Genomic DNA, 27,274 nt, shown 5'->3' with positions numbered 1-27,274 from the left:
TAAAAGAGGCTGTTCAACCTGCCTATAACCGTTTGATCTCTGTTTTTATTTTATAAAGAGGGGTTTTATGTAATATTTTGTTTGAAAAGTAGATGCCTTATAGATTTCTAATCAATAATTGCTGCATAAAAGATGAAAATTATTTCTGTTTGAGACAAACATGCCTATATTGTATCTCTATTTAGAATTGTATCATTACAAGTCAAACCAAAATGTAGAGGATCTCAGGCTTTATACATTTCTAGTTTGATACCTGTTCAGTCAGTGAACCAGAGACTCTTACTTGGTACTGTTGCTGGAATATCTCTCTAAGCCAAATTCTTGGCCTGGGGATTCAAAGAATGAAACCATGAAGATAAGTGACAGGATAGAGTTTAGGGAGAAAGATTCAGAAACATGGTAAGGCTCAGCACCTATAGCTCAGCAGCTAGGGCGCCAGCCACATACACCAGAGCTGGCGGGTTAGAATTCAGCCCGGGCCTGCCAGACAATGACAACTACAGCTAAAAAATAGCTGGGTGTTGTGGCGGGTGCCTGTAGTCCCAGCTACTTGGGAGGCTAAGGCAAGAGAATCGCTTAAGCCTAAGAGTTTGAGGTTGCTGTGAGCTGTGACCGAGGGCACTCTATTGAGGGTGATATAGTAAGACTCTGTCTCAAAAAAAAAAAAGCAAGGTAAACAAAAGAAGTTAAACAGAAGAGGGGGAAAATCCCAGTAGGAAGGCGGCCTGGCCCCCTAGTCTAGTGGGTTTAAATGGTGCTTTTCCTATCCTGCAGGCAGGGGGTCTTGGGAGACTGTGTCACAATTGGCCAGAGGTCTGAGAGCAGAAAGTAATCCTAAAGCACGGAATAGGTCTTTGCAGTTTGCCTGGGGCAAGGAATTAGGGTGAGTTCTCCCTAGTAAGGAGGAAACCACTCAAAACATTTCAAGCTGCTTTGTTCTGACCTTGCTAGAGCCCAGAGGATGCAGTCCTTCCAGGGGAAATCCTATATCAGTGGGGAAACCCTAATTCAGCAACCACTGAGGAATCTGCTTAAGTAATACTGAGGTTCAAATTACTGGGTTTCTACTAAATGTTATACTATTGCAATTCTTTTTGTATGTTTTTAATTTCAGGTTAATATGAAGGTATAAACAACCAAGTCACAGTATTTGAATTTGGTAGAGTCCTTCTCATAGTTCTGTCCGATAACCAAAAGGTGTGCCATTCACCTCTACATTGTGCCCATTAAGTGGGAGTTCCCCAAACCCCCCCTTCTTTCCCACCTCCATCATTCCCTCCCTCCCAACTTGAATTTTCAAATTTTGAGTTTTTTTTCCTATGTGGGTGGGAATTAAATTATCTACTGTGTTCATATTAGTATTGAATACATTGGCTATTTGCTTTTCCAGAGTCTTACTTTGTTGCCCTCCGTAGAGTGATGTAACATCACAGCTCACAACACCTCCAACTCTTGTGCTTAAGCAATTCTCTTGCCTCAGCCTCCCAAGTAGCTAGGACTACAGGCACCCACCACAACGCCTGGCTATTTTTTTGTTGCAGTTGTTTAGCTGGCCAGGGCCAAGTTTGAACCTGCCACCCTTGATATACGTGGCTGGCGCTGTAACTACTGTGCTACGAGTGCCGAGCCTAACGCACATGTCCTTATGATAAAATGATTCTTTTTCTTCTGGGTAGATGCCTAATAGTGGGATTGCGGGGTCAAATGGGAGATCTAATTTGGGTTCTTTGAGGATTCTCCATACTTCTTTCCAAAGAGGCTGTATTGGTTTGTGGTCCCACCAATAGTGTAAAAATGTACCTGTCTCTCCACATTAACACCAGCATCTGCAACTTTATTAAGTTTGTTTGTGATGTGGGCTAATCTTTCTGGATTAGGTGATATCTCAGTACTTTTGATTTGAATTTCTCTGATGATTGGGGATGGTGATCATTTTTTCATATGTTTGTCAGCCATTTGTCTCCTCAGAGAAGGTTCTGTTCGTGTCTCTTGGTGAGTGATAGATGGGATTGTTAGCTCTTTTTTTGTTGACTAATTTGAGTTCTCTACAGATCCTAGTTATCAAGCCTTTGTCAAATTTGTTAATATGCAAATAACTTTTCCCATTCTGAAGATTGTCTATTTGCTTTGTTGTGTCCTTAGCTGTGTAGAAGCTTTTCCGTTTAATTAAGTTCCATTTGTTTATATTTGTTGTTGTTGCAATTGCCATGGAAGTCTTCTTCATAAAATCTTTCCCCAGGCCAACATCTTCAAGAGTTTTTCCCACACTTTCCTCTAGGATTTTTATTGTTTCATGCTTTTTTTAAAATTTTAAGACAGAGTCTCAGTATGTCGCCCTTGGTAGTGTGCTGTGGCATCACAGCTCACAGCAACCTCAAACTCCTAGGCTCAAGCAACGATCTTGCCTCAATATCCCAAGTAGCTGGGACTACAGGTGCCTGCCACAACGCCTGGCTATTTTTTTGTTGTTGTTGTTGTAGTTGTCATTGTTGTTTGGCAGGCCCGGGCTGGGTTGAAACTTGCCAGCTCCCGTGTATGTGGCTGGCGCCCTAGCCACTGAGCTACACGAGCCAAGTCTGTTTCATGCTTTTAATTCAAATCTTTTATTCATCTTGATTCAATTTTTGTAACTGGTGAAAGGTGCAAGTCAAATTTCAGTCTTTCATAAGTGCTCATCCAGTTCTCCCAGCTCCATTTATTGAATAGGGATTCTTTTCCCAGTGTGTGCTTTTGTTGGGATTATCAAAGATCAGATGGCAAGTAGAGACTGGTTTCATCTTTTAGTTTTCTGTTGGGTTCCAAATGTCTGTGTCTCTATTTTTGTTCCTATACCATGCTGTTTTGATCACTGTGGACTTGTGATATAGTCAGGTACACTGATGCCTCTGGTTTTGTTATTATTTCTAAGAATTGCCTTGGCTGCCAGGCAGGTGGTTCACACCTGTGATCCTAGCACCCTGGGAGGTTGAGGCAGGTGAATTACCCTGAGCTCACAGGTACGAGACCAGCCTGAGCAAGAGCAAGATCCTGGTGTTGTGACAGGCACCTGTAGACCCAGCTACTTGGGAGGCGGAGGCAAGAGAATCGCATGAGTTCAAGAGTTTGAGGTTGCTGGTGAGGTATGACACCATGGCACTCTACTTAGGTGACAGAGTGAGAGGTCTCAAAGGAAAAAAAAAAGAATTGCCGGGCGGCGCCTGTGGCTCAGTCGGTAGGGCCCCAGCCCCATATACCAAGGGTGGCGGGTTCAAACCCGGCCCCGGCTGAACTGCAACCAAAAAATAGCCGGGCGTTGTGGCGGGCGCCTGTAGTCCCAGCTACTCTGGAGGCTGAGGCAAGAGAATCGTTTAAGCCCAGGAGTTGGAGGTTGCTGTGAGCTGTGTGAGGCCACGGCACTCTACCGAGGGCCATAAAGTGAGACTCTGTCTCTACAAAAAAAAAAAAAAAAAGAATTGCCTTGGCCATAGGGGTTTTTTTCTGGTTCGATATAAAATGAATAAATATTTTTTTCCAAATCTTCAAAGTATGATGTTGGTATTTTATTTTTATTTATTTGTTAGTATTATTTTTTCAGAGACAGAGTCTTATTTTGTCACCCTTGGTAGAGTGCTATGGCGTCACAGCTCACAGCAACCTCCAGCTCTTGGGCTAAGGCAATTCTCTTTCCTCAGCTTCTCAAGTAGCTGGAACTACAGGCACCACCCACAATGCCCGGGTTTTTTTTGTTGTTGTTGCAGTTTGTCCGGGGCCGGGTTTGAACCTGCCACCCTTGGTATATGGGGCCAGTTCCCTACTCACTGAGCCACAGGCACTGCCCAATGTTGGTATTTTAATGGGGTTTGCATTGCATCTGTAGATTGCTTTGGGAAGTATAGACATTTTAACAATACTGATTCTTCCCAGCCATGAGCATGGTATCTTTTTCCATTTGTTAATGTCTTTTTCTTTTCTTAGAGTTTCATAATTCTCTAACAGTTTATAGCAAGGTTTAATTACTCTTACTATACAGGATGGACTAACATTTTTATGTCAAGCTGAGATTTAAATAATCTTAGCTTGGTCTGATAGGAAATAACAGAAACAACAAACATCAACTTTATTACATTTTGCAAATGATTAAAAACTTAGAGGAAGCTAGAATTTGTTTTCTCAATAAAGATGCTTCTATTTCTTCCAGAAATATCCAAAATTCCTGATAAAACTTTAATTTCCTCTAGGAATTGATATTCCAGAAATAATGTAGTTTTAAAATGCTGGGAAAAAAACACCCAAATAGCTAACAAAAACTATTAGCTAGTTTTTGTTTCAGGCATTTTATTTTAATGTAAGGACATATTTTAACGTAAAGACTAGTTGAGTTTTATATATAAAACTCCCATCTTGATGATTTGAAAATACTTGATACAGTAAAATATCCATAGTGAAAATTTTTAATTAATGATAACTTCAGTAAGGACTGTTCATTGTAGATAAACTGCCAGTTTAGGTTGAAATTAGTAATTAAATTGATCTACAACTTGGATTAAATGTCAGGAGAAAAAAATTGAAATTAGTTTTATGGCATCTTTTATCTCAATTTTGTAGTCATAAAACTAGAAGAGATATTCAGAAGGTTAAGCCTTGAGTGAATTAAATGAGTGAAGGTTGCCTAACTTGATTCTAAAGTCAACAGTTCTTTGCTAGCTTGTTGGCTTCTTGTATTTGAATTCTCAAGATAACAGGTCATGATCCTGCTGTTTCTAGGTTTATAAAAGATTTTGTGTAAAAGCTCTAGATCATTGGATATTTTACTAATATTGCTATACCTATAATTTCAGCTAATAAGTCTTTATAAATGTGATATTGACTTTATGTAATAATTTATTTGGGGTATTAGTTTGAGGAGTATGTGTCCCTTATGCCTTAACTATTGATCTGCCATAAATAAAAATTTTTTAATAGGAAAAGCCCTAATTTCTACCACAAATGGTGGTGTAGTTCTTTTCTCTTTTTCTCTGTCTCACTTTATCGCCCTTGGTAGAGTGCCGTGGCATCACACGGCTCACAGCAACCTCCAACTCCTGGGCTTAGGTGATTCTCTTGCTTCAGCCTCCCAAGTAGCTGGGACTACAGGTGCGCCTGCCATACTGCCTGGCTATTTTTTTTTTTTTTTTTTTTTTTGAGACAGAGCCTCAAGCTATTTTTCTGTTGCGGTTTGGCCAGGGCCAGGTTTGAACCCTTCGATATTTGGGGGCCAGTGCCCTACCCATTGGGCCACAGGCACTGCCCAGTGGTGGCGGAGTTCTTTACCTTACTCTTTTGTTTTAAACATTGAATACCAAAGAATTTGATTGATGAGATTAACAAATACCAAAAAGTTATATGTCCTGAGATGAATTTGCCTAATTGTGTTAAAGTCCTTTTTAGTAGTCAGGCACCGGGGCTTATGCCTGTAATCCTAGCACTCTGAGAGGTGGAAGCAGATGGATTGCCTGTGCTCCCAGGAGTTTGAGACCAACCTGAGCAAGAGTGAGACCCCTTAATCTACTAAAATAGAAAAAGTAGCCAGGCTCCATGGTGGGTGCCTATAGTCCCAACTACTTGGGAGGCCAAGACAAGAGGATCTCTTGAGCCCAAGAGTTAAAGGTTGCTGTGAGCTATTATGCTGTGACACTCTAGCCTGGGGCAACAGAGTAAGACTGTCTCACAAAAAGATAAATAAATAAATAAAAATAAGAAAATATAAAGTCCTTTTCAATGTCAAATATTTAAAATATTTTGAGAAAAAATTTTCTAAAGTGAAAATATAGCCGGGCACAGTGGCTTATGCCTGTAATCCCAGCACTTGGGAGGCCGACGCAGGTGGATTGCCTGAGCTCACAGGTTCAAGACCAGCTGAGCAAGAGCCAGACTTCGTCTCTAAAAATAGCTGGGGGTTGTGGCAGGTACCTGTAGTCCCAGCTACTTGAGAGGCTTAGGCAAGAGAATTGCTTTAAGCCCAGGAGTTTGAGGGTGCTTTGAGGCACTCTACCAAGGGTGACAAAGTGACACTCTGTCTCAAAAAATAAGATAAAATAAAATAAAAATAAAGTGAAAATATAGCCTGTAGTTTACCAATAAAGTTTATTTCTTAGAAATCTATGCATAGAATAAGGAAAATTATGTATCAGTGCTAACCTCTTCAACCCAGTGTGCTTTTATTTATTTATTTATTTATTTATTTGAGACACAGTCTCACTTTGTCACCTTTGGTAGAGTGCTGTGGTGTCATAGCTCACAGCACCCTCAAACTCATGGGCTTAAGCGATTCCGTTGCCTCAGCCTCCCCAAGTAACTGGGACTACAGGTGCCTGCCACAATGCCTGGCTATTTTTTTGTTGTAGTTGTCGTCGTTTGGCAGGCCCGAACTGGGGGTTTGAACCCGCCAGCTCTGGTGTATGTGGCTGGCGCCCTAGCCACTGAGCCACAGACACCGAGCCCCCAGTTTGCTTTTAGAATATATTTGCCAGCACTAAAAACAATGATAGCATCATAGATGCTATATAGAAATTGTACCTCAGTTTTTAGACTATTAATTTATGCAATATTTTCTAATTAAACAATTATGTATTATGATATAGTAGGGAAAATTCAGCTTTAGTATTAGATATGCCTGGTTTCATATGCCAGCTCTGTCATATAGCTACATGGCTGTAAGAAAGTTACTTCGTGAGAGCACATTTCCTCAGTGGTGAAGTGGGGGTAATTTTATCTTCTTTAAAGAGGAAATTTAATAAAACGTCATATGTGAATTTATCAGATGCACGATAAGTGCTGAGCAAACAGAAGTTTGCTTTATATTGTGTGCAGCTTTGTCAAGAACTGTGTGAAATGATAAACTGCTATATCCTTATAGAATTTAGAAGTCTGAAAATCATTTGTGTGCTTTATTTATCTCATTAAAAACATGAAAATACATATATCACTTATTTTTATTTTATCTCCAGGTTTACGTGTAGCTTATATCTTTAGAATGCCTGAATTGTACAAATCCACTTCCATACTGGCTTTTCAAACTATTATTTCAGCCCAATGATTACATTTTTGAGGAGGGTACTTATTTTAAAAGCATATTGAAACAGAGTCTCTAAGAATTCAGTTTTATATTTGCTGTTTAAAATAAGTAACTGCTTGACAGACCAGTAGGTTAATTGAAGTTGGTACGAGAAGATCAGAAAGGAAATTCAGAAATCCTTTACTATAAGTAAGTATTAGAAGGAAAGGAAAGGAGGTAAAGTTTGAAGACAGCAGGTTTTGGGTGTCTTCCCTCTGAGCTCCTTTCCTATATTTGAGATATTTCCTACAATTTGAGCCTTACTGGGAGGCAGAACCCATCTCAGTACAAAAGCCAAGAAAAGGCCAAATGTTTCCTCCTCCATTGCCTTTGGCAGCTGCAGCAGTCAGTGAGTTGTTGAAATCGGATTGTCTGTGGCAGAGAAGCTGCAACTGGAGAATTCATTCCTGTAGGAGCAGCAATTTTTAGTTTCCAAGAACATCAGTACTGACTTGGCCCTTTTCTAGTTTGTAATTTGTAGTACCATGTTAAAGAAATAAATTACTTTTTTAAATAGTGACATTAGTATATTTTTTTCCATTTTTAACTTTTACATCTGGATAAAATAAAATTTAGTTTGTCTCCCACCAAGATTGCTGGTACAGTATCTCTCCCCAAATTTTATCAGCTTATTACTAAATCTCATTTGAATATAAAATAATGCATGTCCTTGATATTTCCTTTGCCATAGACTATTATGTATGTAAAACAATTAGATCTCAAGGGTTTAGGTAAAAGTTAATTCTATCACAAATAATAGAGCTTTTTCTTACTAAAATATGTTTGCAGTATGGATTTTTTTAATGTATAGTCTTATATATGTATGTGCATTTTTTTTTTTTTTTTTTTTTTTTTTTCCGATTTTTGGCCGTGGCTGGGTTTGAACCAGCCACCTCCGGCATATGGGACCGGCACCCTACTCCTTGAGCCACAGGCGCCGCCCTGTATGTGCATTTTTAACATTATCTGCACATCTTTTAAAATAGAATATTCCTGGAAAAAAAAAAAAACTTAGGTATCTTAAATAAAATATTTTGTAGCAGGAGGGCTGTTAAGTAGGACATGGAGTACTTATTGGCTGTTAAGGAAAATAGCTTGCCAAGAACTTGATTGACTAAGAAAACTCCAGATGAAGTTGAGTGTTATGATCAACCCTTTTATCTATGGTTTAAACAAAAGAAATAGCTTTAGCTTTATAATCACAGATGTTTGTTTTTAAATTGTTCTTTCGAATATGGCAAATTTCTAAAATGTTATATGTGTTATATATTATTATGTGTCACCTCGTGAATATATTGTAGGCTTTTAAAAAACAGTCCCTTAAGGTGGTAGAAAAACTGTGGCTTTACTTACTTCACTTGTTTGTGTGTTTATGATGCCTAAGGGATTCTTTTTGATATTAGGAAAAGTGATGATAACAATTACAGTATGGATTACACCAGTAAAGTTATGGTTGTTGGCTTATTTTTAGTTCCAGTATTAAGTATGTTAATCTTAAGTGGCTGCTTAGGGTAGCTGGGATCAGGAAATATGCACCATGTAGCCTGTGTGAATACGTGTATCTATTCAGTTGAACCAAATAATTTTTTACTAGGATAAAAGAAAAAAGAACTCGACTAAAGAGCAATTAAATGAAAGAGTAGAAGCAAATCCTCAACTACAATTGTAATTATTTAAATAAGGAGCACAGGAGACTGGCCATTATAAATTATATTGATAATATAATTGAAAATGATATGTATTTTTAAAAGATAGCCAGTGACTGAGAGAAAAGTGTTAATTATAGCTATTACAATAAATGTGTTAAATATTAAATTTTGTATTGTTTTGTTAATATTGATGCATTCTGGTTCTTAAAGTAACGGATTAAAGAAAAGTGTTTTTTTTCTGTTGTTCATTTTAGTTAGAGTAGCACATATGTTTTTATACTTACTGTAGTGTCAGTAGAGAGGAAAATACAGAAGATGCAAAAGAGGGGTAATTTATGAAGGAACACAATAGAAACCAGTGTATAAGTGAAGGAGTTAACTCTGAAAGCAGCAGCTGCTTTTTGCTGAGATCCAAGGCAAAGACAGGATGAACAATGCCTGAGAATTTGAAGTAGAGAAGAAGGAAGCTCTAATAGAATAAATTTAAGTTCTTTCAATAATAAGCTTTTTTTTTTAGAGACATAAACCTAAGACATTGTCTCTAAATTTACAAACTCACTAGTACAAGGCTCTAAAATAAGATTGAAGGTTAGTGTTTAACCAAAGTTGAGTTGGGAACAGTTTCTATGGGGAAGATTTTCAGGAACAGAAAAGAATACAATTATTGTAGAATCTCTGGTAGTTGACCACTTAAGGGATTGTAACAAACTGGTCAACATACAGAGGTGGTCAACATAAAGGACTAGGCCTACTGTACTAATACATACATGTGCTGTGTGTCCAGTCTATGAAAATTAGGTCAACTTAAGGAGGTGCTCAGTGCAGGGAAGGTGGTCAACATAGAGGTTCTACTGTATTTTGAAATAAAAAGCCTCAGGGTAGAAGATTAGTGAGATGGGTAGGTGAAAGACAAGAGGTTACCAGAAGCACTCACTCCTAGCACTAGCACCGCTGATGATGATAATGATAATGATAATAGCTTTTACTTACTTGTGACCTAGTATTTGCCAAATAGCTTTATACATATCATAAAATGTAAGCCTCACAACCACCCTAAGTAAAATGAGTTTCAGAGTAATATGTTTTACCTAGTGCTGCTCCTTATTATCGTGCACATCAAAGGAGGCACCATCACTTTGTAGATGCCATAAATTGTATATTATAACAGGTTTTCAGCAGAGGGCAATAAATATCTTAATGAAGATTATTATTTTAATTTGTACAAAGGTACCACATATAAAGTTACATCACAGAGAAAGCTTAAAGACACTAAAATATTAGCAGTCTATTCATAGAGAATTTTCTTTTGGACACTCTTAAATTTTCCCAGTTTCTTTAAACGAATGTGTTTTTTATGATTTGGAGGATGAGAGGTGGGGAGCTGGAAAGGCAGTGGTTTCAGCTTGTCTCATCTCTTATTCTACCTCCAACCATCCAATAAAAAGTCCATAATATTGTGAAAACTCACTATCTGTTTTACAATTTAGAGTTTAACTCTCCACTGTTATAAATAATAAACATGTAAAATTCAGATATTCCACTTAATGAATTTGGAACCTTTAACTGGTTTTCACCCTCATATGATTATTGCAACCAGCTTCATTCTTACTCACATTAGAACTTCATCTTAAACCACTATAACAATCAGTGAACGTCTTGCACGACCAGAGTAGTGAGAGAGAAAATAGACTTGGGATGAGGGAGGAAAGGGTAGGAAATAGGAGAGAAATAATAAACTGTGTTGGGAAGGTAGAATAAGGAACACTTCAAAATCTCTATTGCCTTAAAATCATACATGTGCACACAGTTATGCATGTTTGATAATTGATTTAAGAAAGCACTGTCCTTTTTTCCTATGGTTTGTAAATTCATTTTATGTGTTAAGAATTAACTTGATTAACTTTATGTATTGCAAAATAGTTTGGAAATAGAAATCATTTTGATTAGTGACAAGTAGTACGTTTTGGTTTGTGTGTGTGTGTGCATGTGTAGATGTTTTATGTTTCAATTAATGATTTAATAGTATTTAATTAAAGCCTTAAAAACACAATAAGAAATGCCTCCTTGTGGTAATAATTATGTAACAGACCTCCAGTCATATGTATTTCATATTAAAGAAATAGCATTGCGAGTATTGAGAATTAAAATAAATTCTGAAACTTAAAGTGTATTTACTAATTTGAGTTTCACAATAAACTTTTAGTAGGTATTTATATAGACAAATATGAATGGAAATAAAATATGTCACAATGAAATTGTACAATTTTAAAGTTCACTATTACTTTTTGATTAAAATTTATTTTAAAATGGCGGCACCTGTGGCTCAAGGAGTAGGATGCCGGTCCCATATGCCGGAGGTGGCAGGTTCAAACCTAGCCCCGGCCAAAAACCAAAAAAAAAAAAAAAAAATTTATTTTAAAATGTCAGTTATTTCCTGATGGAATATTAATTTGAAATATTGAATATATGCTATATGTTAAATTATTTCAAATATAGACGTATTTAAATGATAGCCATAAAAAATGAAATTCTAAGAGATTTCCGCCACACACTTTACGAAGATTGTATAAATACTTGAGTTACTGGGCTCATCATGCGGGGCTTATACTTGTAATCCTAGCACTTTGGGATGCCAAGGCAGGAGAATTACTTGAGGCCAGGAGTTTGAGACAAGCCTGAGCAAGAGCAAGACTCCGTCTCTACAAAAAATAGAAAAATAGTATCTCAAGCCTGTAGTCCCAGCTTGTCAGGAGGCTGAACCAGAAGGATCACTTGAGGCCAGGAGTCACGCTGATGTGACTACGCTCTAGTCTGGGTGACAGAGCAAGATACTGTCTCCAAAAAAAAAAAAAAAAGTTTGTCAGGTTACTGATTAGTAATTAAAACGTTTTAATACAGTGTTTGCTATCTAGATTCCAGTGTTCCTCTTATTTCCCTGTTTTCTAATTAATAAAGGAGAACAGTATCTGACTTCCTTCAGTTTTGTATCCTTTGCCACTTTCCCTACTCAGACATTTGTATTGTTAAGCCCTGCTTGTGATTTGACTTTGTAAACATGGGTGAACATGCAAAAATGTGAGCTCAGCTATAATGGAAGACTTACCACAATTTATAGAATTTAAGTTATTGGATTGGATATACTAAATTATTATATATAACACAAAAGCTAGCAAATGCTTGAAAAACTTTTAAAAGTACAATAGAGTATGGTATTTATAAGATAATGTTCTATTGTGTTTTAAAATGGTAATTCATTTATTTTCAACAGATTCTTAGCTTAAGAAAATAGGAGATAAGTGTTCACTACAGTTGAATGATTCAATTTGGAAATAGAAGCAGAAAAAATTTTTAAGTAGTTTCAAAATATACTTGAACACATCCAAATGTCAGAAAATGTCTACTACTTTTATTTTTTATAGGTGGTTTCAGACACCCTCACAAGTTTTCTACCATGCAGCAACTGAACATGGAGGAAAAGATGTATATCCAGGGCAGTGTCTTTGGGAAGGTTGCGAGCCTTTTCAGCGACAGAGGTTTTCTTTTATTACCCACTTACAGGTACGCTTTCTTAATACTATTTGATAAGTAACTTGTCTAATTGTGTGAAAGATGTTGATGTGTATTCTTTCACTTCCTTTTTCTCAAAAAGGATAAACACTGTTCAAAGGATGCACTTCTTGCAGGATTAAAACAAGATGAACAAGGACAAGCAGGAAGTCAAAAATCTTCTACCAAGTAAGAAAAACGAGTTTACTTCCTGCTGTACATAAGAAAAGGAACTAGGCAAAACACAGAAACAATGGAAGGCAACTTAGCCTGCTGGGATACTGAAAACCTGAGTTTTAGTACTCAGTTTGTAGCCAGTTCGGCTACTAACCAGTTATGCAACTCAACTGTGTTCAAATTGCTTAAGTTCCCTTGGGATGACTTTTCATCTTTGTTGGATGGACCACATGGTCTCTGTAAGGTACCTTGCAGCTCTGACACAAGTCTTTAGAAGGAATGACAGATGATGTATGAGTAATACTTGTGAACTGGAAGTACTATATGTGGTTCTTTCTCCTGTAAGAGAATAATTAAACATCTATTTTAATGGCCAAGAGATTTCTTCATATACTGAGGGTACCAAAAAAATGCATACACATTTTAAAAGATCTTATTGGAAGTAAAATTGTTCATTCCCAAAAAACGTATGAATTGCAGGGAAAATGGCTGTGTGTAGCATGTTTATGTACACTGGACCAGTAACAACACCTTCGGGTCACCTTCAAAAAGTAATACATAGGCCAGGCGCGGTGGCTCACACCTGTAATCCTAGCACTCTGGGAAGCTGAGGTGGTTGGATTGCCTGAGCTCACAGGTTTGAGACCAGCCTGAGCAAGAGCAAGACCCTGTCTCTAAAAATAGCCAGGTGTTGTGGTAGGCACATGTAGTGCCAGATACTCGGGAGGCTAAGGCAAGGGAATCACTTGAACCCAGGAGTTTGAGGTTGCTGTGAGCTATGATGCTACAGCACTCTACCCAGGGCAACAAAGTGAGACTCTGTCTCAAAAAATAAATAAATAAAAGTAATACATAGATAGCATCTCTTAAAATGTATACATTTTTGGGCACCTTCTGTTTATATATGTATAGACATACGTGCATACTTATTAACACTTTAAAAATTATAGTCACAATTATTTAATATTCAGAATTAGTTTATGTAAAAAATACCTGAAGTACCTCACTTAACAGATATGAAAAAATATTACAGCTGATTATAGTCTTAGAAACAGGGTTTCCTCAAATAACTCAGTGCTCTTTCCACTGCCACCTACCAGAGCCCACAGATAGTGATGTAATTAATTGACTTGGGCATAGAAATGTACAATAATTTGAATATGAATATTTATATCAAACTATTTCTGCAGTTCCTCCATTTTCTGTAAGAATAGTAGAACTATACTGTAAAGATTGATTGAAATTACTAAATAATGATGAAATACAAGATGATGTGTGGTCGTGGTGCTATAATCCTAACACTCTTAGAGGCTGAGGTGAGAGTATTGCTTGGGTTCAGGAGTTCAAGACCAGCCTGTGTGAGAGTGAGACCCCATTTCTATTAAAAATAGGAAAATTAGGCCTGGCGTGGTGGCTCATGAATGTAATCCTAACACTCTGGGAGGCTGAGGCAGGTGGTTTGCTTGAGCTCACGGAGTTTGAGACCAGCCTGAACAAAAGGCTCTACTAAAAATGGAAAAACTGAGGCAAAAGGATTGCTCGAGCCCAAGAGTTGGAGGTTGCTGTGAGCTATGATGCCACAATACTCTACCCAGGGCAACAGCTTGAGATTCTGTCTAAAAAATATATGTGTGTGTGTGTGTATGTGTGTATCCCCCCCCCCAGAAAATTAGCCCCAGGCATCATGGCAGACACTTGTAGTCCCACCAACTCAGGAGGCTGAGGATCCCTTGAACCAAAGAGTTTGAGGTTGCTGTGAGCTATGAGGCAACAAAGTGAGATTATCTCAAAAAGATAAAAAAGATGATTTAAAGAAGTAGCAGTTTGAAATGCAGTGTTTAGCATAATTTCATAGGTTATCTTTTCCTGGATGACCTGTAGCAAGATAGTCTTGGGTAATATTATTTTAGTCTTAAATATAATTTAGTATTTCTAAATTTGTGGGTTACATCGTGTAGACTGTTTTCTTCTTTGTTAACATCTACACATTACATACATTCAAATATGAGAACGCCACAACTTTGGCACTAGATTTATTTTGATTGCATACTTACATAGCACAAAAACCTTAAAAGTAAAATATCTGTTGTTTCCTTTAAAATTGATAAATTGGAAAATAATACTTAAAAGTATACCTTGATACTAACAGCCCCTTTGCCTAAGCTGACACCAGCTGTAAACATTACTGCTGGACCATGGGACCTTTTATCACCCTATATTGAAAATTTCAAAGTAACCACCCTGTGAGGTTGGCAGAGTGGCTGCCGTTGTCAGACCCTATGGAGTACCATGTTAATAGCCTCTCACTCTCTCTCTTACTAATTTAGGCAGCCGTCTGTAGGAGGCACAAGTTCAACTCCTAGAGCACAAAAGGCCATTGTGAATCATCCCAGTGCTGCACTTATGGCTCTTAGGAGAGGATCAAGAAACCTTGTCTTTCGAGATTTTACAGTAAGCATGTTTTGAAAGCCTTACCTGTAAAGGTATGAGCCCTGTATGACTTCGATTTTAATTCTTTTTTTTTTTTATTTTATGTTCTTTTTAAGGATGAAAAAGAGGGACCAATAACTAAACACATCCGACTAACAGCTGCCTTAATATTAAAAAATATTGGTAAATATTCAGAATGTGGTCGCAGGTAAGTAATCTGTTTTCCATAGCTGAAGTGAATTTAGATTATCTTACTTTTATATGTAAGTTAATAAAATTAGATACCTACATTTTATTCACTGTTTTTCTCATCAATTTTACTAGTACATCTAAAGGCTTAGGCCAACATCAGGCCATCAACATTTCTTAGAAGCCAAAAATAAATAGAAGCTGAAACAACCAAAAAGTAGTCTTTTAACTTGTTTTAGTAATTTTCTTACTGGCCATCAAATTTAGAGCAAAAAGTAGCAGTACTGAAGAGGAAACTTACAAGTTTACTGGGGAATAAAAAGAATTGGTCGGGCCCATGCCTTATAATCCTAGCTCTCTGGGAGGCCAAGGCAGGTGGATTGCCTGAGCTCATGGGTTCAAGACCAACCTTGAACAAGAGTGAGACCCCTGCCTCTGAAAAAAAAAAAAAAAATAGCCAGGCGTTGTGGTGAGCACCTGTAGTCCCTGTAGTCAGGAGGCTGAGGCAAGAGAATCACTTGAACCCAAGAGTTTGTGGTTGCTGTGAGCTATGATCCCCACAACACTCTACCAAGGGTGACAAAACGAGACTCTGTCTCAAAAAAAAAAAAAAAAAAATGAAAGAAAGAATTGGTCATTTGAATTACGTGGAATCAACATGAAATTCAGTTGGACAATTAGCATTTTAATGTACCCGTCAAAGTCATAGATATTGCTAAAATTCACTATAATACCCTGAAATTTTAGAAGTTGCTTCCTAATGAACTTAAGCAAGAGAAAATCCAGGAATTTATTGATCTATAGAAACTGGAAAGCTAACTCTTTAATTCTTGAGAAAGCAAATATGAATATTCTTTTGATGCCTCGGTACTTTTTCTCCTTTGAAGTTACTTTTCTAGTATTTCTCCTACAACTTCAACTAGCCAGGCTCAGGCTCCCTGAGTGGGGAAGTTACCCTCTGATGCATCTTAAATTACTCATAGTCACTTTCTATCCCAGGCTTTCCTTTTACATACTATTAATTGCATCTCCTGATTCCCTTTTTTTTCCCCACACCCCTTTTCTTCCTTGTTTTAGGTCTTTTGTGATATTTCTTGTAGTAACCTTTAGTCTGGATTTTCCAAACATAAATACAGTGATACCAATTATGAATTTGACTACATCAGGTTTTAACATTTTCTGTAAGTTGAAGGTGAATAACATATAAAACTAAAGTTTAAAAAAGTGTTTATAGTGACAAAATCTACTATACTGTATTGAGTATTCAAATGAGCAAGAAATTTTTTTTAACACTTAAGCAAATTTTTTTCACAAAAAAACAATATAAAGGTTTGGTAACCATATAAGAATACCAGGACCTTTTCTTCACATCCAGATTGTACATTTATGGGCTTATAGCAAAGCCTCTTTGACTAGGACTAGTATGTCGGTGAGCCAAAAGTTTTTACTCTAATGTTCTTGTTTTATTTTTTATTTTGTTGTATTATTTAACTCTAAACTTTACAAATGTCTTCCAGCATCTTCAGTTCCTATGATTTTAGCATAGTAGAATAAGAATTACAACAATCCATTAATTTCTTTCCATTCACCCTCCTAGTTTGGTCACACTTCTGAGTACAGAACCTTTTTTGAATATGTCAAGTGATGGAAGGTTTTGTTTGAGTAAGAATAGTGACAGAGAACCTGACAAAACCCATATATGTGAAGAAGAAAGTGTAAGAAATAAGCTCAAGAGATGATTCTCTAGCGATGTTTCTCATCTCTAGCAGAATAATATGGATGTGATCTTTTCAACTAAGGCAGATTTCTTTTTGTTTTTATTTTTTTTTTTCCAGTGGTAAGATAGGTTTTTTATGATATAGAAAGGCATACAGAAGGAATGAAAAAGGACCAGAGCTTCTAGCAAAGGGGAAACCCAAGTCGGAAGTCTCCCCTAAAGCAGATTTTTATTTGCAATGGAATTGCAGGTCAACAGGAAGCTGCAAGGAAGTTTATCCTCATTCTTATAGTACCCCGAACAGTATGAAATTTCAGCAGTTTTTTTTTAATTTAAAGTTTAGAATCTCATGATTTGAATAATGTACTTTTTTTGAGACGGAATCTCCACTTTTGCCCTGGGTAGAATGCCCTGGCATTATCATAGCTCACAGCAACCTTAAACTCTAGGGCTGAAGCGATCCTCTTGCCCTAGCCTCCTGAGTAGCTGGGAGTACTGGCACCTGCCATGATGCCTGGCTAGTTTTTTCTATTTTTAGTAAAAATGGGGTCTGACACTTGCTCAGGCTAGTCTTTTTTTTTTGAGACAAGAATCTCAAGCTGTCATCCTAGGTACAGTGCCATGATGCCATACTTCACAGCAACCTCCAACTCCTGGGGTCAAGCCATCCTCTTGCCCCAGTTATTTTTTTTTTTTTTTTTTGTCTGTTTGTTTGTTTTGTTTTTTTTCTATTTTTGATGGAGATGTGGGGTCTCTCCTATGCTCAGGCTGGTCTTGAACTCCTGAGCTCAGATAATCCAACTGCCTTGGCCTCCCAGAGTGCTAAGATTACAGGTGTGAGCTACCACACCTGGCATAAAATGTTTAACTAATGCAGTTTATCTGCATTCTAAGTTTGAACCCTGCAGAAATACAACATATTCTGCTTTCTTTTGATGTATGTATCTTTTTAACAATATGTAATACATGGTCTTATTTTAAAAGCAGATAGTACTTTTATATACACATACTTTAATAATGAACAAACCAAAAAAGGGAGCTAAGAAAACAATTCTATTTAGGGCGATGCCTGTGGCTCAAGGAGTAGGATTGCCTGTCCCATATGCCGGAGGTGGCGGGTTCAAACCTAGCCCCGGCCAAAAACCACAAAAAAAAAAAAAAATTTAAAGAAAACAATTCTATTTAAAATAGCATCAAAAGGAAAAAAATACTTAGGAATTATCGTAACCAAAGAGACAGAAGATTTGTATACTGAAAACTACAAAAGATTACTAAAAGAAATTAAAGAATATATAACCAAATGGAAAGACATACCATGTTCATAAATTGGAAGACTTAATTTAGGTAAGATGTTAATACTACAAAAGTGTTCTATAGATTGAATGAAACCCCTGTCAAAATCCAGATGACTTTTATAGAAATAAAAAAATCCATACTAAAATTCATATGTAATCTCAAGGGACCTGGAATAGCAAAAACAATCCTGAAAGAGAACAACAATGTTGGAAGACTCATACTTCCTGATTTACTACAAAGCTACAGTAATCAAAATAGTATAGTACTGACATAGAGAGATAGACATAGAGATCAACGGACTAGAAGAGAAAGCCGACAAATGAGCCCTCATTTACCTAGGGGTGATAGGTCAAATATTTTCAGTAAGGGTGCCAATTCCTCATGCAATGAGGAGTAGATAGTGTTTTCAACAAATGTTATTTGGAGAACTGCATACATACCTGCAAAGAATGAAGTTAGACATTTACTTTATACCAATATAGAAAACTAGCTCAAAATGGATCAAAGACATAAAAACATAAGAGCTAAAACTATTAAAACTCATACAGGAAAACACAGGACAAAAGCTTCCTGACATTGGATTTGGCAGTGATTTCTTGGGATGTGACACCAAAGGCACAGGCAGCAAAAAAAAAAAAAAAAAAAAATTTGGAGTACATGAAAGGATGTTATCAACAGAGTAAAAAAGCAGCCCATGGAATGAGACAAAATAATTGCAAATCACCTGTTAAAAGATTAACATGCAGAATATACAGAGAACTCCTAGCTGCTATGGAAGACAGTAAGGCAATTCCCCCAAAATAAAAGTTATCATTTGATCCAACAGTTCCATTTCTGGGTATACTTAAGGCTGTCTGGAAAGTATGTAGCCATGTCATAAGGAAAAATAGAAACATACATGGCAACTTCCTGGACAGGTGTTGTACCTGTGGCTCAGACAGTAAGGTGCCGGCCCCATATACCGAGGCTGGCAGGTTCAAACCCAGCCCCGGCCAAATGCAACAAAAAAATAGCCGGGTGTTGTGGCGGGCACCTGTAGTCCCAGCTACTCGGGAGGCTGAGGCAAGAGAATCGCTTAAGCCCAGGAGTTGGAGGTTGCTGTGAGCCGTGTGATGCCATGGCACTCTACCTAGGGCCATAAAGTGAAACTCTATGTCTACAAAAAAAAAAAAAAAGAATTGAAGGCAGGGAGTTGAACAGATATTTATGCACCCATACTCATAGCAACGTGATTCACAATAGCTAAAAGTTGGGGTGTAAATAACCAGAATAGATAAAATGTGGTACATACATAATATGGAATATTGTTCAGTCTTTAAAAAGTAAGAAAATTCTGACACATGCTGCAACATGGTTGACCCTGGAAAACATGATGGTAAATAAGCCAAATATAGAGGACAAATACGGGATTCCACTTCAGATGTATCTAGAATAGCGGTTCTCCAACCTGTGGGTCGTGACCTAGAAGATTCAGATACGTAGTAAGAGAAAGTAGAATAGTGGTTACCAAGGTTTGAGGGGAGCAGAGAATGGAAAATTATCGTTTAATGGGTAAACAGTTCATTAGCAGATGAAAAGTTCTGGAGCTAGGTAGTGGTAATGGTTGCACAACAGTGTAAATGTACTTTGTACCACTTAAAAATGGTTAAATTGGTAAATTTTGTTATGTATGTTTTACCACAATGATAAAAAAACTAAAACCACAACAACAAAAGAGGGATTTGGGGAAAATGGGAAGTGATTGCTAGGATATTGGGTTTCTTTTTAGGATAGTGAAAATACTCTAAAATTAATTGTGGTGATAGTTGCACAATTCTTTGAATATACTAAAAACCAGTGAATTATATATTTTAAATGTGTTGATTGTACAGTGTGTAAATTACATTTCAATAAAGCTGTTATAAATTTGTTTTGAAAAATAAAATAGGCTGGTAGAGGTGGCTCACGTCTATAATCCTAGCACTCTGGGAGATTGAGGCGGATGGATTACCTGAGCTCACAGGTTCCTAAGTGAGACCAGAGTGAGACCTCATCTCTTAAAGATAGCTGGGTGTGGTGGTGGACATCTGTAGTCCCAGCTACTGGGAAGGCTGAGGCAAGAGAATCGCTTGAGCCCAAGAGTTTGAGGTTGCTGTGAGCTATGACACCACTGTACTCTACTGAAGGCAACAAAGTGAGACTCAATAGCCAAAAAAAAAAAAGAAAGAAAATAGTTTAAGTACCAAAAAACTTATAACCAAATAGGATAGTTCTGCTGACCTCCATAGCTCAGTGGTTACCATGCCAGCCCTGTACACAAGGGGGGTAGGGTAGGGGTGGGCACGAGTGAGTTCCTTTGTTACCTGGGCCTGATTAACAACAACAAAAGTACACAAATATAAGAGTTCCTTACTTTACCTCTCCCATCGACCTTTAAAGGGGAAGCTTTCAAAAATTTGAGCTAATTCTTCTAGTAATTGCCTCCATATCTCTAAATAAAGTCTATGTTACTTTTTTTTTTTTTTTTTTTTGTTTGAGACAGTCTCACTTTGTTGCCCCTGGTAGAGTGCTGTGAAGTCATAGTTCATAGCAACCTCAAACTTTGGGGCTCAAGCAATCATCTTGCCTCAGGGGACTACAAGCACCCACAACACCTAGCCATTTTCAGAGATGGGGTCTTGCTCTTGCTCAGGCTGGTCTCGAATTCGTGAGCTCAGGCGATCCACCCACCTCTGCCTCCCAGAGTGCTGAGGTTACAGACATGAGCCACGGCACCCGGCCTTGTTACTATTTCTTGATTTAACCACTTTACAACTGCCTTTAGCTCCCCCCCTCTTTTTTTTTTTATTAAATCATTAGTGCAATCAAAGGGTACATGTGCTGGTTTCATATACAATCTGAAATATTTTCATCAAACTGTTTAATATAGCCTTCATGGCATTTTCTTAGTGATTGTATGTAGACATTTGTATTCTGCATTTAGTAAGTTTCACCTATACCCATTCTAAGATGCACTGTAGGTATGACCCCACCAATTACCCTCCGTTTAGCTCCCTTTTTAAAAGGCATTGAATATTCTTAAACCTCACTTCCTCACACTTTCCCCTCTCTCATCATATTGTTATATCAGATTTTTATTCAGTCTTTTTGTTTGTTTGTTTTGAGAGAGTATCTCGCTCTGTTGCCTGGGCTAACATGCAGCGTGGTGCACAGCTCCTGCAACCTCAAATCCACCAGCTGATTTTTCTTTTTCTTTTTTTATTTTTTTGAGGAGATGGAGTCTCAGTCTTGCTCAGGTTGGACTTAAACTCCTGGCTGCAAGCAATCCTCCCACCTCAGCCTCCCAAAGTGGAGGATTACGGATTGAGCTACTGTGCTGTCTTATTTATTAAACCTTAAATCAGATATTGTTGTCGGATTGTTTGATGTTCAGCCAGGTGTTATGTACTGTTATGTTTTCTTTATCTCATCATTTTTCTGGTGGTAATGATCGCCTTGCTTTCGTTTAGGTTTTTAAGGGTCTAATGGTGATTTTTAATCTGTATCTTCCAAGTTTGTCAATGATTAGTCCATATACTCAAAGTTCTATCAGTTTTACATCTTTATAGTTTTTTTTAACCTAGGAAACTGCCCTTTTGCTCTTCAGGTCTCAGACACAGCTATTCTCTTAGGCATTCCTCCTATCTTGAATCCCATTTTTCTTTTATTGATTTACTCTGTCATGTTGAAGTACACCCTTCAGTAATTTAAGACTGTACCCATCTATGCAAGCAGTATAACTTGGTTCTTTGTACCCTCAGTGATTCCTCAACATTAAAAAAGAAAAGACTGCAGCCATCTAAAACCTTCTGTAGTGTACCCTTATTCTTGATAGCTTTTGGCCGGATATAAAATTCTAGGTTTAAAAATCATTTTCCTTTAAAAACCTGAGGGCCTCTCTCCAGTGTCTTCTGGCATGCGGCTCTGCTGTTGAGCAGTCCGGTGGTATCCTAGTTCCTGTTCCTTGGTGTGCAGTCTCTTTCCTGCCCCCTCTGGAGTCCCTTGTTATCTTCCCCTTATTTCTGATATTCTCAGGTCTTATGATGATGATGTCTTGGATGGGTATGAGCTTTTTGTTCGATTTCATTGAAGGAAGCATTTCATTTCTGTGGGTCCTTTCAGTCTGGAGATTTATATCCTTCACTAATGAGCATTTTTCTTGTATGTTTCTCTTTTAACTTTCTTTTCTTTTTCTTTTTCTTTTTTTTGAGACAGAGTCTCACTATGTCGCCCTGGGTAGAGTGCTGTGGCGTCACAGCTCACAGCAACCTCAAACCCTTGGACTTAAGCAATTCTCTTGCCTCAACCTCCTGAGTAGCTGGGATTACAGGTACCCTCCACAATACCCGGCTATTTTTTTGTTGTTATTGTTGTTGCAGTTCTTTAGCTGTTGTTTATCTGCCTGGGCCAGGTTCAAACCCGCGCCCCCCTTGGTGTTTGTGGCTGGCTCCATAACCCCTGTGCTGTGGGTGCTGAGCCTCTCTTTTAGCTCTCTATTTTTTGTCTGTTTAATCTATTTCCTGGAAATTTCCTTGATTTTATCATCAAATGTATCAAAGTTTGACTTCATTTATCTTGTTTCAGTTCCTAGGAGTTCTTTCTCAGTTGCTACTTGCTGCTATTTTAAAACTTCTATTCCAGCCTCAGTGCCCTTTGCTCAGTGGTTAGGGTACCAGCCACATGCACCTGGGCTGATGGATTCAAACCCGGCCTGGGCCTGCTCAAACAAAACAAAACAAAACAAAACAAAATAGCCAGCTGTTGTAGCAGGCTGAGGCCAGAGAATCGCTTGAGCCCAAGAGTTTGAGGTTGCTGTGAGCTATGATGTCACAGTACTCTACTGAGGGTGACAAAGTGAGACTGTGTCTCAGTAACAAAAAAGAAAAAAAAAACTTGTATTCCATTGTCTCATCTCTCTAAGGATGTTACTATTGGCCATTTTTTAATGTTTTTTTCTGTTTTCTGTATAGTTGCTATTGTAAGTCCTCAAATGTCTGAGGATTTTTAGGTTCACTCTATATCTTAATAAAATACTAGCTAATTAGAAGCCCTGGGTGCATAGTCACTACTTAACCACTGGAGATTGTCATTTTAGGGTAATTCTTGATGAACTAATTTACTTATTTGAAGCATCAAATAAGCATCAAACAAACTATAGGAAAATTTTGTTTCTCCCAAGGAAGAATCCTCTGCTCTTTTTGCCTTTGGGAGTGGAGAGTTTGGAGGAAAGTCAGTGTGACGTGCGCACATTCTGGAAGCAATGCTTGCAGGAGAGGGCGGCGTCTGAGCTCAGTGGCTAGGGGGCGGCCACATACACCCAGGGTGGTGGGTTTGAACCTGGCCCCAGCCAGCTAAACAGCAATGACAACTGCAATAAAAAAAAAAAAAAAAATAGCCCGGAATTGTGGCAGGTGCTACTTGGGAGGCTGAGGTAAGAGAATCACTTAAGCCCAAGAGTTTGAGGTTGCTGTGAGCTGTGATGCCATTGCACTCTACCCAGGGTGACAGTTTGAGACTCTGTCTCAATTTAAAAAAAAATAAAAGATTTCAGGAGAGGTCATTAACTGTCAACTAATCCTGTTTTCTTCTTGATTGATTCCCCATCACTGACCTTTATTGTGTCTGTGTCTTTCTGGTTTAGTTTCTCCAGAATATAAATTTATTTTCCTTAGCATTTTAATACCCTTTTGAGAAGGGAATGGAAATAAACTTGTTTAAACTTTGTTTTCCTAGAGGCTGATTTGTATCATAAATTTTTTTTTACTGATACTTATGAATTATTTCTTTATTATTAAGGGCATTAAAGTGACTCAATGTTTATCCTTGGTTAAGACATCTCAAAAGATATGGAACATGTGAAATTAGAAATTGAAAGTATATCATTTTATAAAAGAACACAGGCATGGCTTGGCACCTGTAGCACAGTGGTCATGGCACCGGCCCCATAGATTGAGGCTGGTGGGTTCGAACCTGGCCCGGGCCTGCTAAACAACAATGACAACTGCAACAAAAAAAATAGCCAGGCACTGTGGCGGGCGCCTGTAGCCCCAGCTACTTGGGAGGTGAAGCAAGAGAATCACTTGAGCCCAAGAGTTTGAGGTTGCTATGAGCTGCGATGTCACGGCACTCTACTGAGTGTGACATAGTGAGACTCTGTCTCAAAAAAAAAGAAATAGGCACATATTTTGTTTTGTATTGAAACAAGGTTCCTATTTCTTAAAAGTATCAAAAATCAAGATATTAATTATATCAAAAGTAAATTAAGTTACTTTAAAATCTGCCTGTATATTTCAGTTTATTTTTTCTAGTTTAATCATGTGACTTTTTTTTGTTTGTTTGTTTGTTTTGAGACAGTCTCACTCTGCCCTGCATAGAGTGCTGTGGCTTCATAGCTCATAGCAACTTCAAACCGTTGGGCTTGAGCAATCCTCTTGCGTGAGCCTTTCAAATAGCTGAGACTATAGGTACACTCAGCTAGTTTTTCTATTTTTAGTAGAGATGGGGTCTCACTCTTGCTCAGGGCTGGTCTCAAATTCATGAGCTCAAGCAGTCCTCCTGCCTCAGCCTCCAAGAGTGTTCATGTGACATATAAATAAAAGAACAAGTATTTTTAACATGCGACTATTAGTTTGAAAAATATTATTAGGATTTTATTTAAGATTTTGAAGCTAAAAGCTTTTTTCTTTGTCAAAATGCTTTTTGATCATGGGGGGAATAATTTGTACTTTCAAGTTTTTTTTACTTATTTTTATGTTTTTAATTTTGTTTTAACATTTATTTAAGTTTTTTGTTTGTTTTTGGTTTGGAGGCACAGTCTCATTCTGCACTCTGGGTAGAGTTTCAGGACCTCAGCCTAGCTTACAGCAACCTCAAACTCTTGGGCTCAGGTGATCCCCTTGCCTCAGCCTCCCGAGTAGCTGGGACTACAGGCATGTGCCACAACACCCACTAGTTTTTACTATTTTTAGTAGACACAAGGGTCCCTTGCTCAGGCTGGTCTCAAACTCCTTAGCTCAGGTGATCTGCCTGTCACAGCCTCCCAGAGAACTAGGATTATAGGAGTGAGCCACCTCACCTGGCCTATATGTAAGTTTTTTTTTTAAGACAGAGTCTCATTATGTCACCCTTGGTAGAGTGCTGTGGCATCACAGCTCAAAGCAACCTCGAACTCTTGGGCTTAAGTGATTAACTTGGTTTAATCCCAAGTAGCTGAGACTATAGGCACAACACCCAGCTATTTTTTTTTTTGTTCTAGTTGTTGTTGTTTAGCAGGTCTGGGCCAGGTTCGAACCCACCAGCCCCAGTGTATGTGGCCTAACAGCCTTAAGTCAAGTTTTTTGTTTTTTGTTTTTTTTCATTGCAGTTTTTGGCCAGGGCCGGGTTTGAACCTGCCACCTCCAGTATATGGGGCCGGCGCCCTACCCCTTTGAGTCACAGGTGCTGCCAAAATCAAGTTTTTTTATGATTAATTTTTTTCAGAAAAGAACCAGAAATTTCATACTTCTTTTTTAAAAAATTTCAATCAAATGATATAGTAAATCATGCATAAAGAGGAATTTATAAAACATGTATAAAGCTCAGTGAATTATCACAAAGTGAAGAAATGGGGCAACCCTGTGCCACGACCCTCTCCCATTCCCGGCAGTCTCTGCTTTATCCTCCTCCCTCCAGGGACTACTACTGCGATCTGTGACACCATAGATTAGTTTCGCCTGACTTGGAACATCCTATAAATAGAATCATATATTTGTAAGATTGATTCTTATTGCATGTAGCAGTATAGAATTTTGTTTATTTTATTTATTTAATTTTTTTTGTAGAGACAGAGTCTCACATTATCCCCCTCGGTAGAATGTCTGCCGTGGTGTCACAGAGCTCACAATAACCCCCAATTCCTGGGCTTAGGCGATTCTCTTGCCTCAGCCTCCCGAGTAGCTGGGACTACAGGCGCCTGCCACACCGCCCGGCTATTTTTTTGTTGCAATTTGGCCGGGGCCGGGTTTGGTGGCACCCTACCCACTGAGCCACAGGCGCTACCCTGCCCTGAATTCTGTTTATTTTCCCACAGTACTTTTTTTTTTTTTTTTTTTTTGTAGACAGGCTGTTTGCTTTGTTACCCGGTATGGATGGAGTTTAGGCACCTGATCGTAGCTTACTGTAACCTCTAACTCCAGGGCTCAAGTAGTCTTCCTTCCTCTACCTCCCAGGTAGATGGGAGATGCACATGTCCCACCATGCTTGGCTTTTTCTATTTTTATTTTTCTGTAGAGATGGTGGTCTCCTCATGTTGCCAAGGCTTATCTCAGATTTCCAACCTCAAGCAATCCTGTCTAGATCTTCCAAAGTGTTGGGAGTACAGGCCTAAGCCACTGCACCCAGCTTTGTTCTATTTTTGATGGGTACGTGGGTTGTTTTCAGATCAGGTCTAGTAAGGATAATGCTGCAACAAACAGTCTAACTCATGTTCTGTTATTTAGCCATATATGAAAATATTTCTGTTGAGCTTTTTCAAAAGCATTGGTGACTTACAGGATATTATACATTTACTACATAGTGCCAATCAGTTCCAAAGATGTTTTATCAATTTATACTCCATGTGGCAAAGTATGAGATTCTCTCTGTTCCTCCGTGTACTTATCAACATGTGGTGTTGGAGTTTTAATATTTAATTTGAGCCATTCTTTTGATTTTCATCAAACTGGTTAACATAGCCTTCACGGCATTTTCTTAGTTATTGTGTTAAGATGTTTATATTCTACATTTAGTAAATTTCTCATGTACCCTTGGTAAGACATGTTCAGCTACATCTATAATGTTCAGCTACATCAAGCTGAAGATGCTGATGGTCAAAAAACATGATAAGATGCCCTACTTTTCTATCTCAGTTTTTTTTTTTTTGTTTGCTTTGAGATGGGGTCTTACTTTGTTGTCCTGGCTTAATGTCAAACTCTTGGGCTCAAGGGATCCTCACCTCAGCCTCCTGAACAGCTAGAATTACAGGCACATGTCGCTGTGCCCAGCTAATCTCAATTTGTTATATTTGTTTTACTTCTCCCTTTGCTTCGTTATGGGAAAAGTGAGGACTATAGCCCTCACCGTAAATTTTGATGATGAATATTTGCTTCTTTTTTCCATATGCTGCTTTTGTAATGTTTTTCAGTCATTATTTTTGGGGGTCTT

At 38.0% G+C, this 27,274-nt stretch overlaps 1 protein-coding gene across 2 annotated transcripts in view; it reads left to right on the top strand.

The window, feature by feature from the left end:
- ARID2 (AT-rich interaction domain 2) overlaps positions 1-27,274 on the top strand; it is a 194,575-nt gene that overhangs the window by 162,560 nt on the left and 4,741 nt on the right. For both annotated transcript variants that reach the window (XM_053555635.1, XM_053555636.1), the window contains 4 exons: positions 12,141-12,279; positions 12,371-12,456; positions 14,772-14,895; positions 14,991-15,082. In XM_053555635.1, the coding sequence (XP_053411610.1) occupies positions 12,141-12,279; positions 12,371-12,456; positions 14,772-14,895; positions 14,991-15,082 (441 nt within the window). The remainder of the gene's footprint in view (positions 1-12,140; positions 12,280-12,370; positions 12,457-14,771; positions 14,896-14,990; positions 15,083-27,274) is intronic.

Source organism: Nycticebus coucang, chromosome 12, assembly GCF_027406575.1.
Source record: "Nycticebus coucang isolate mNycCou1 chromosome 12, mNycCou1.pri, whole genome shotgun sequence".
Taxonomy (NCBI): domain Eukaryota; kingdom Metazoa; phylum Chordata; class Mammalia; order Primates; family Lorisidae; genus Nycticebus; species Nycticebus coucang.
This window is presented reverse-complemented; position numbering and strand designations above follow the sequence as displayed.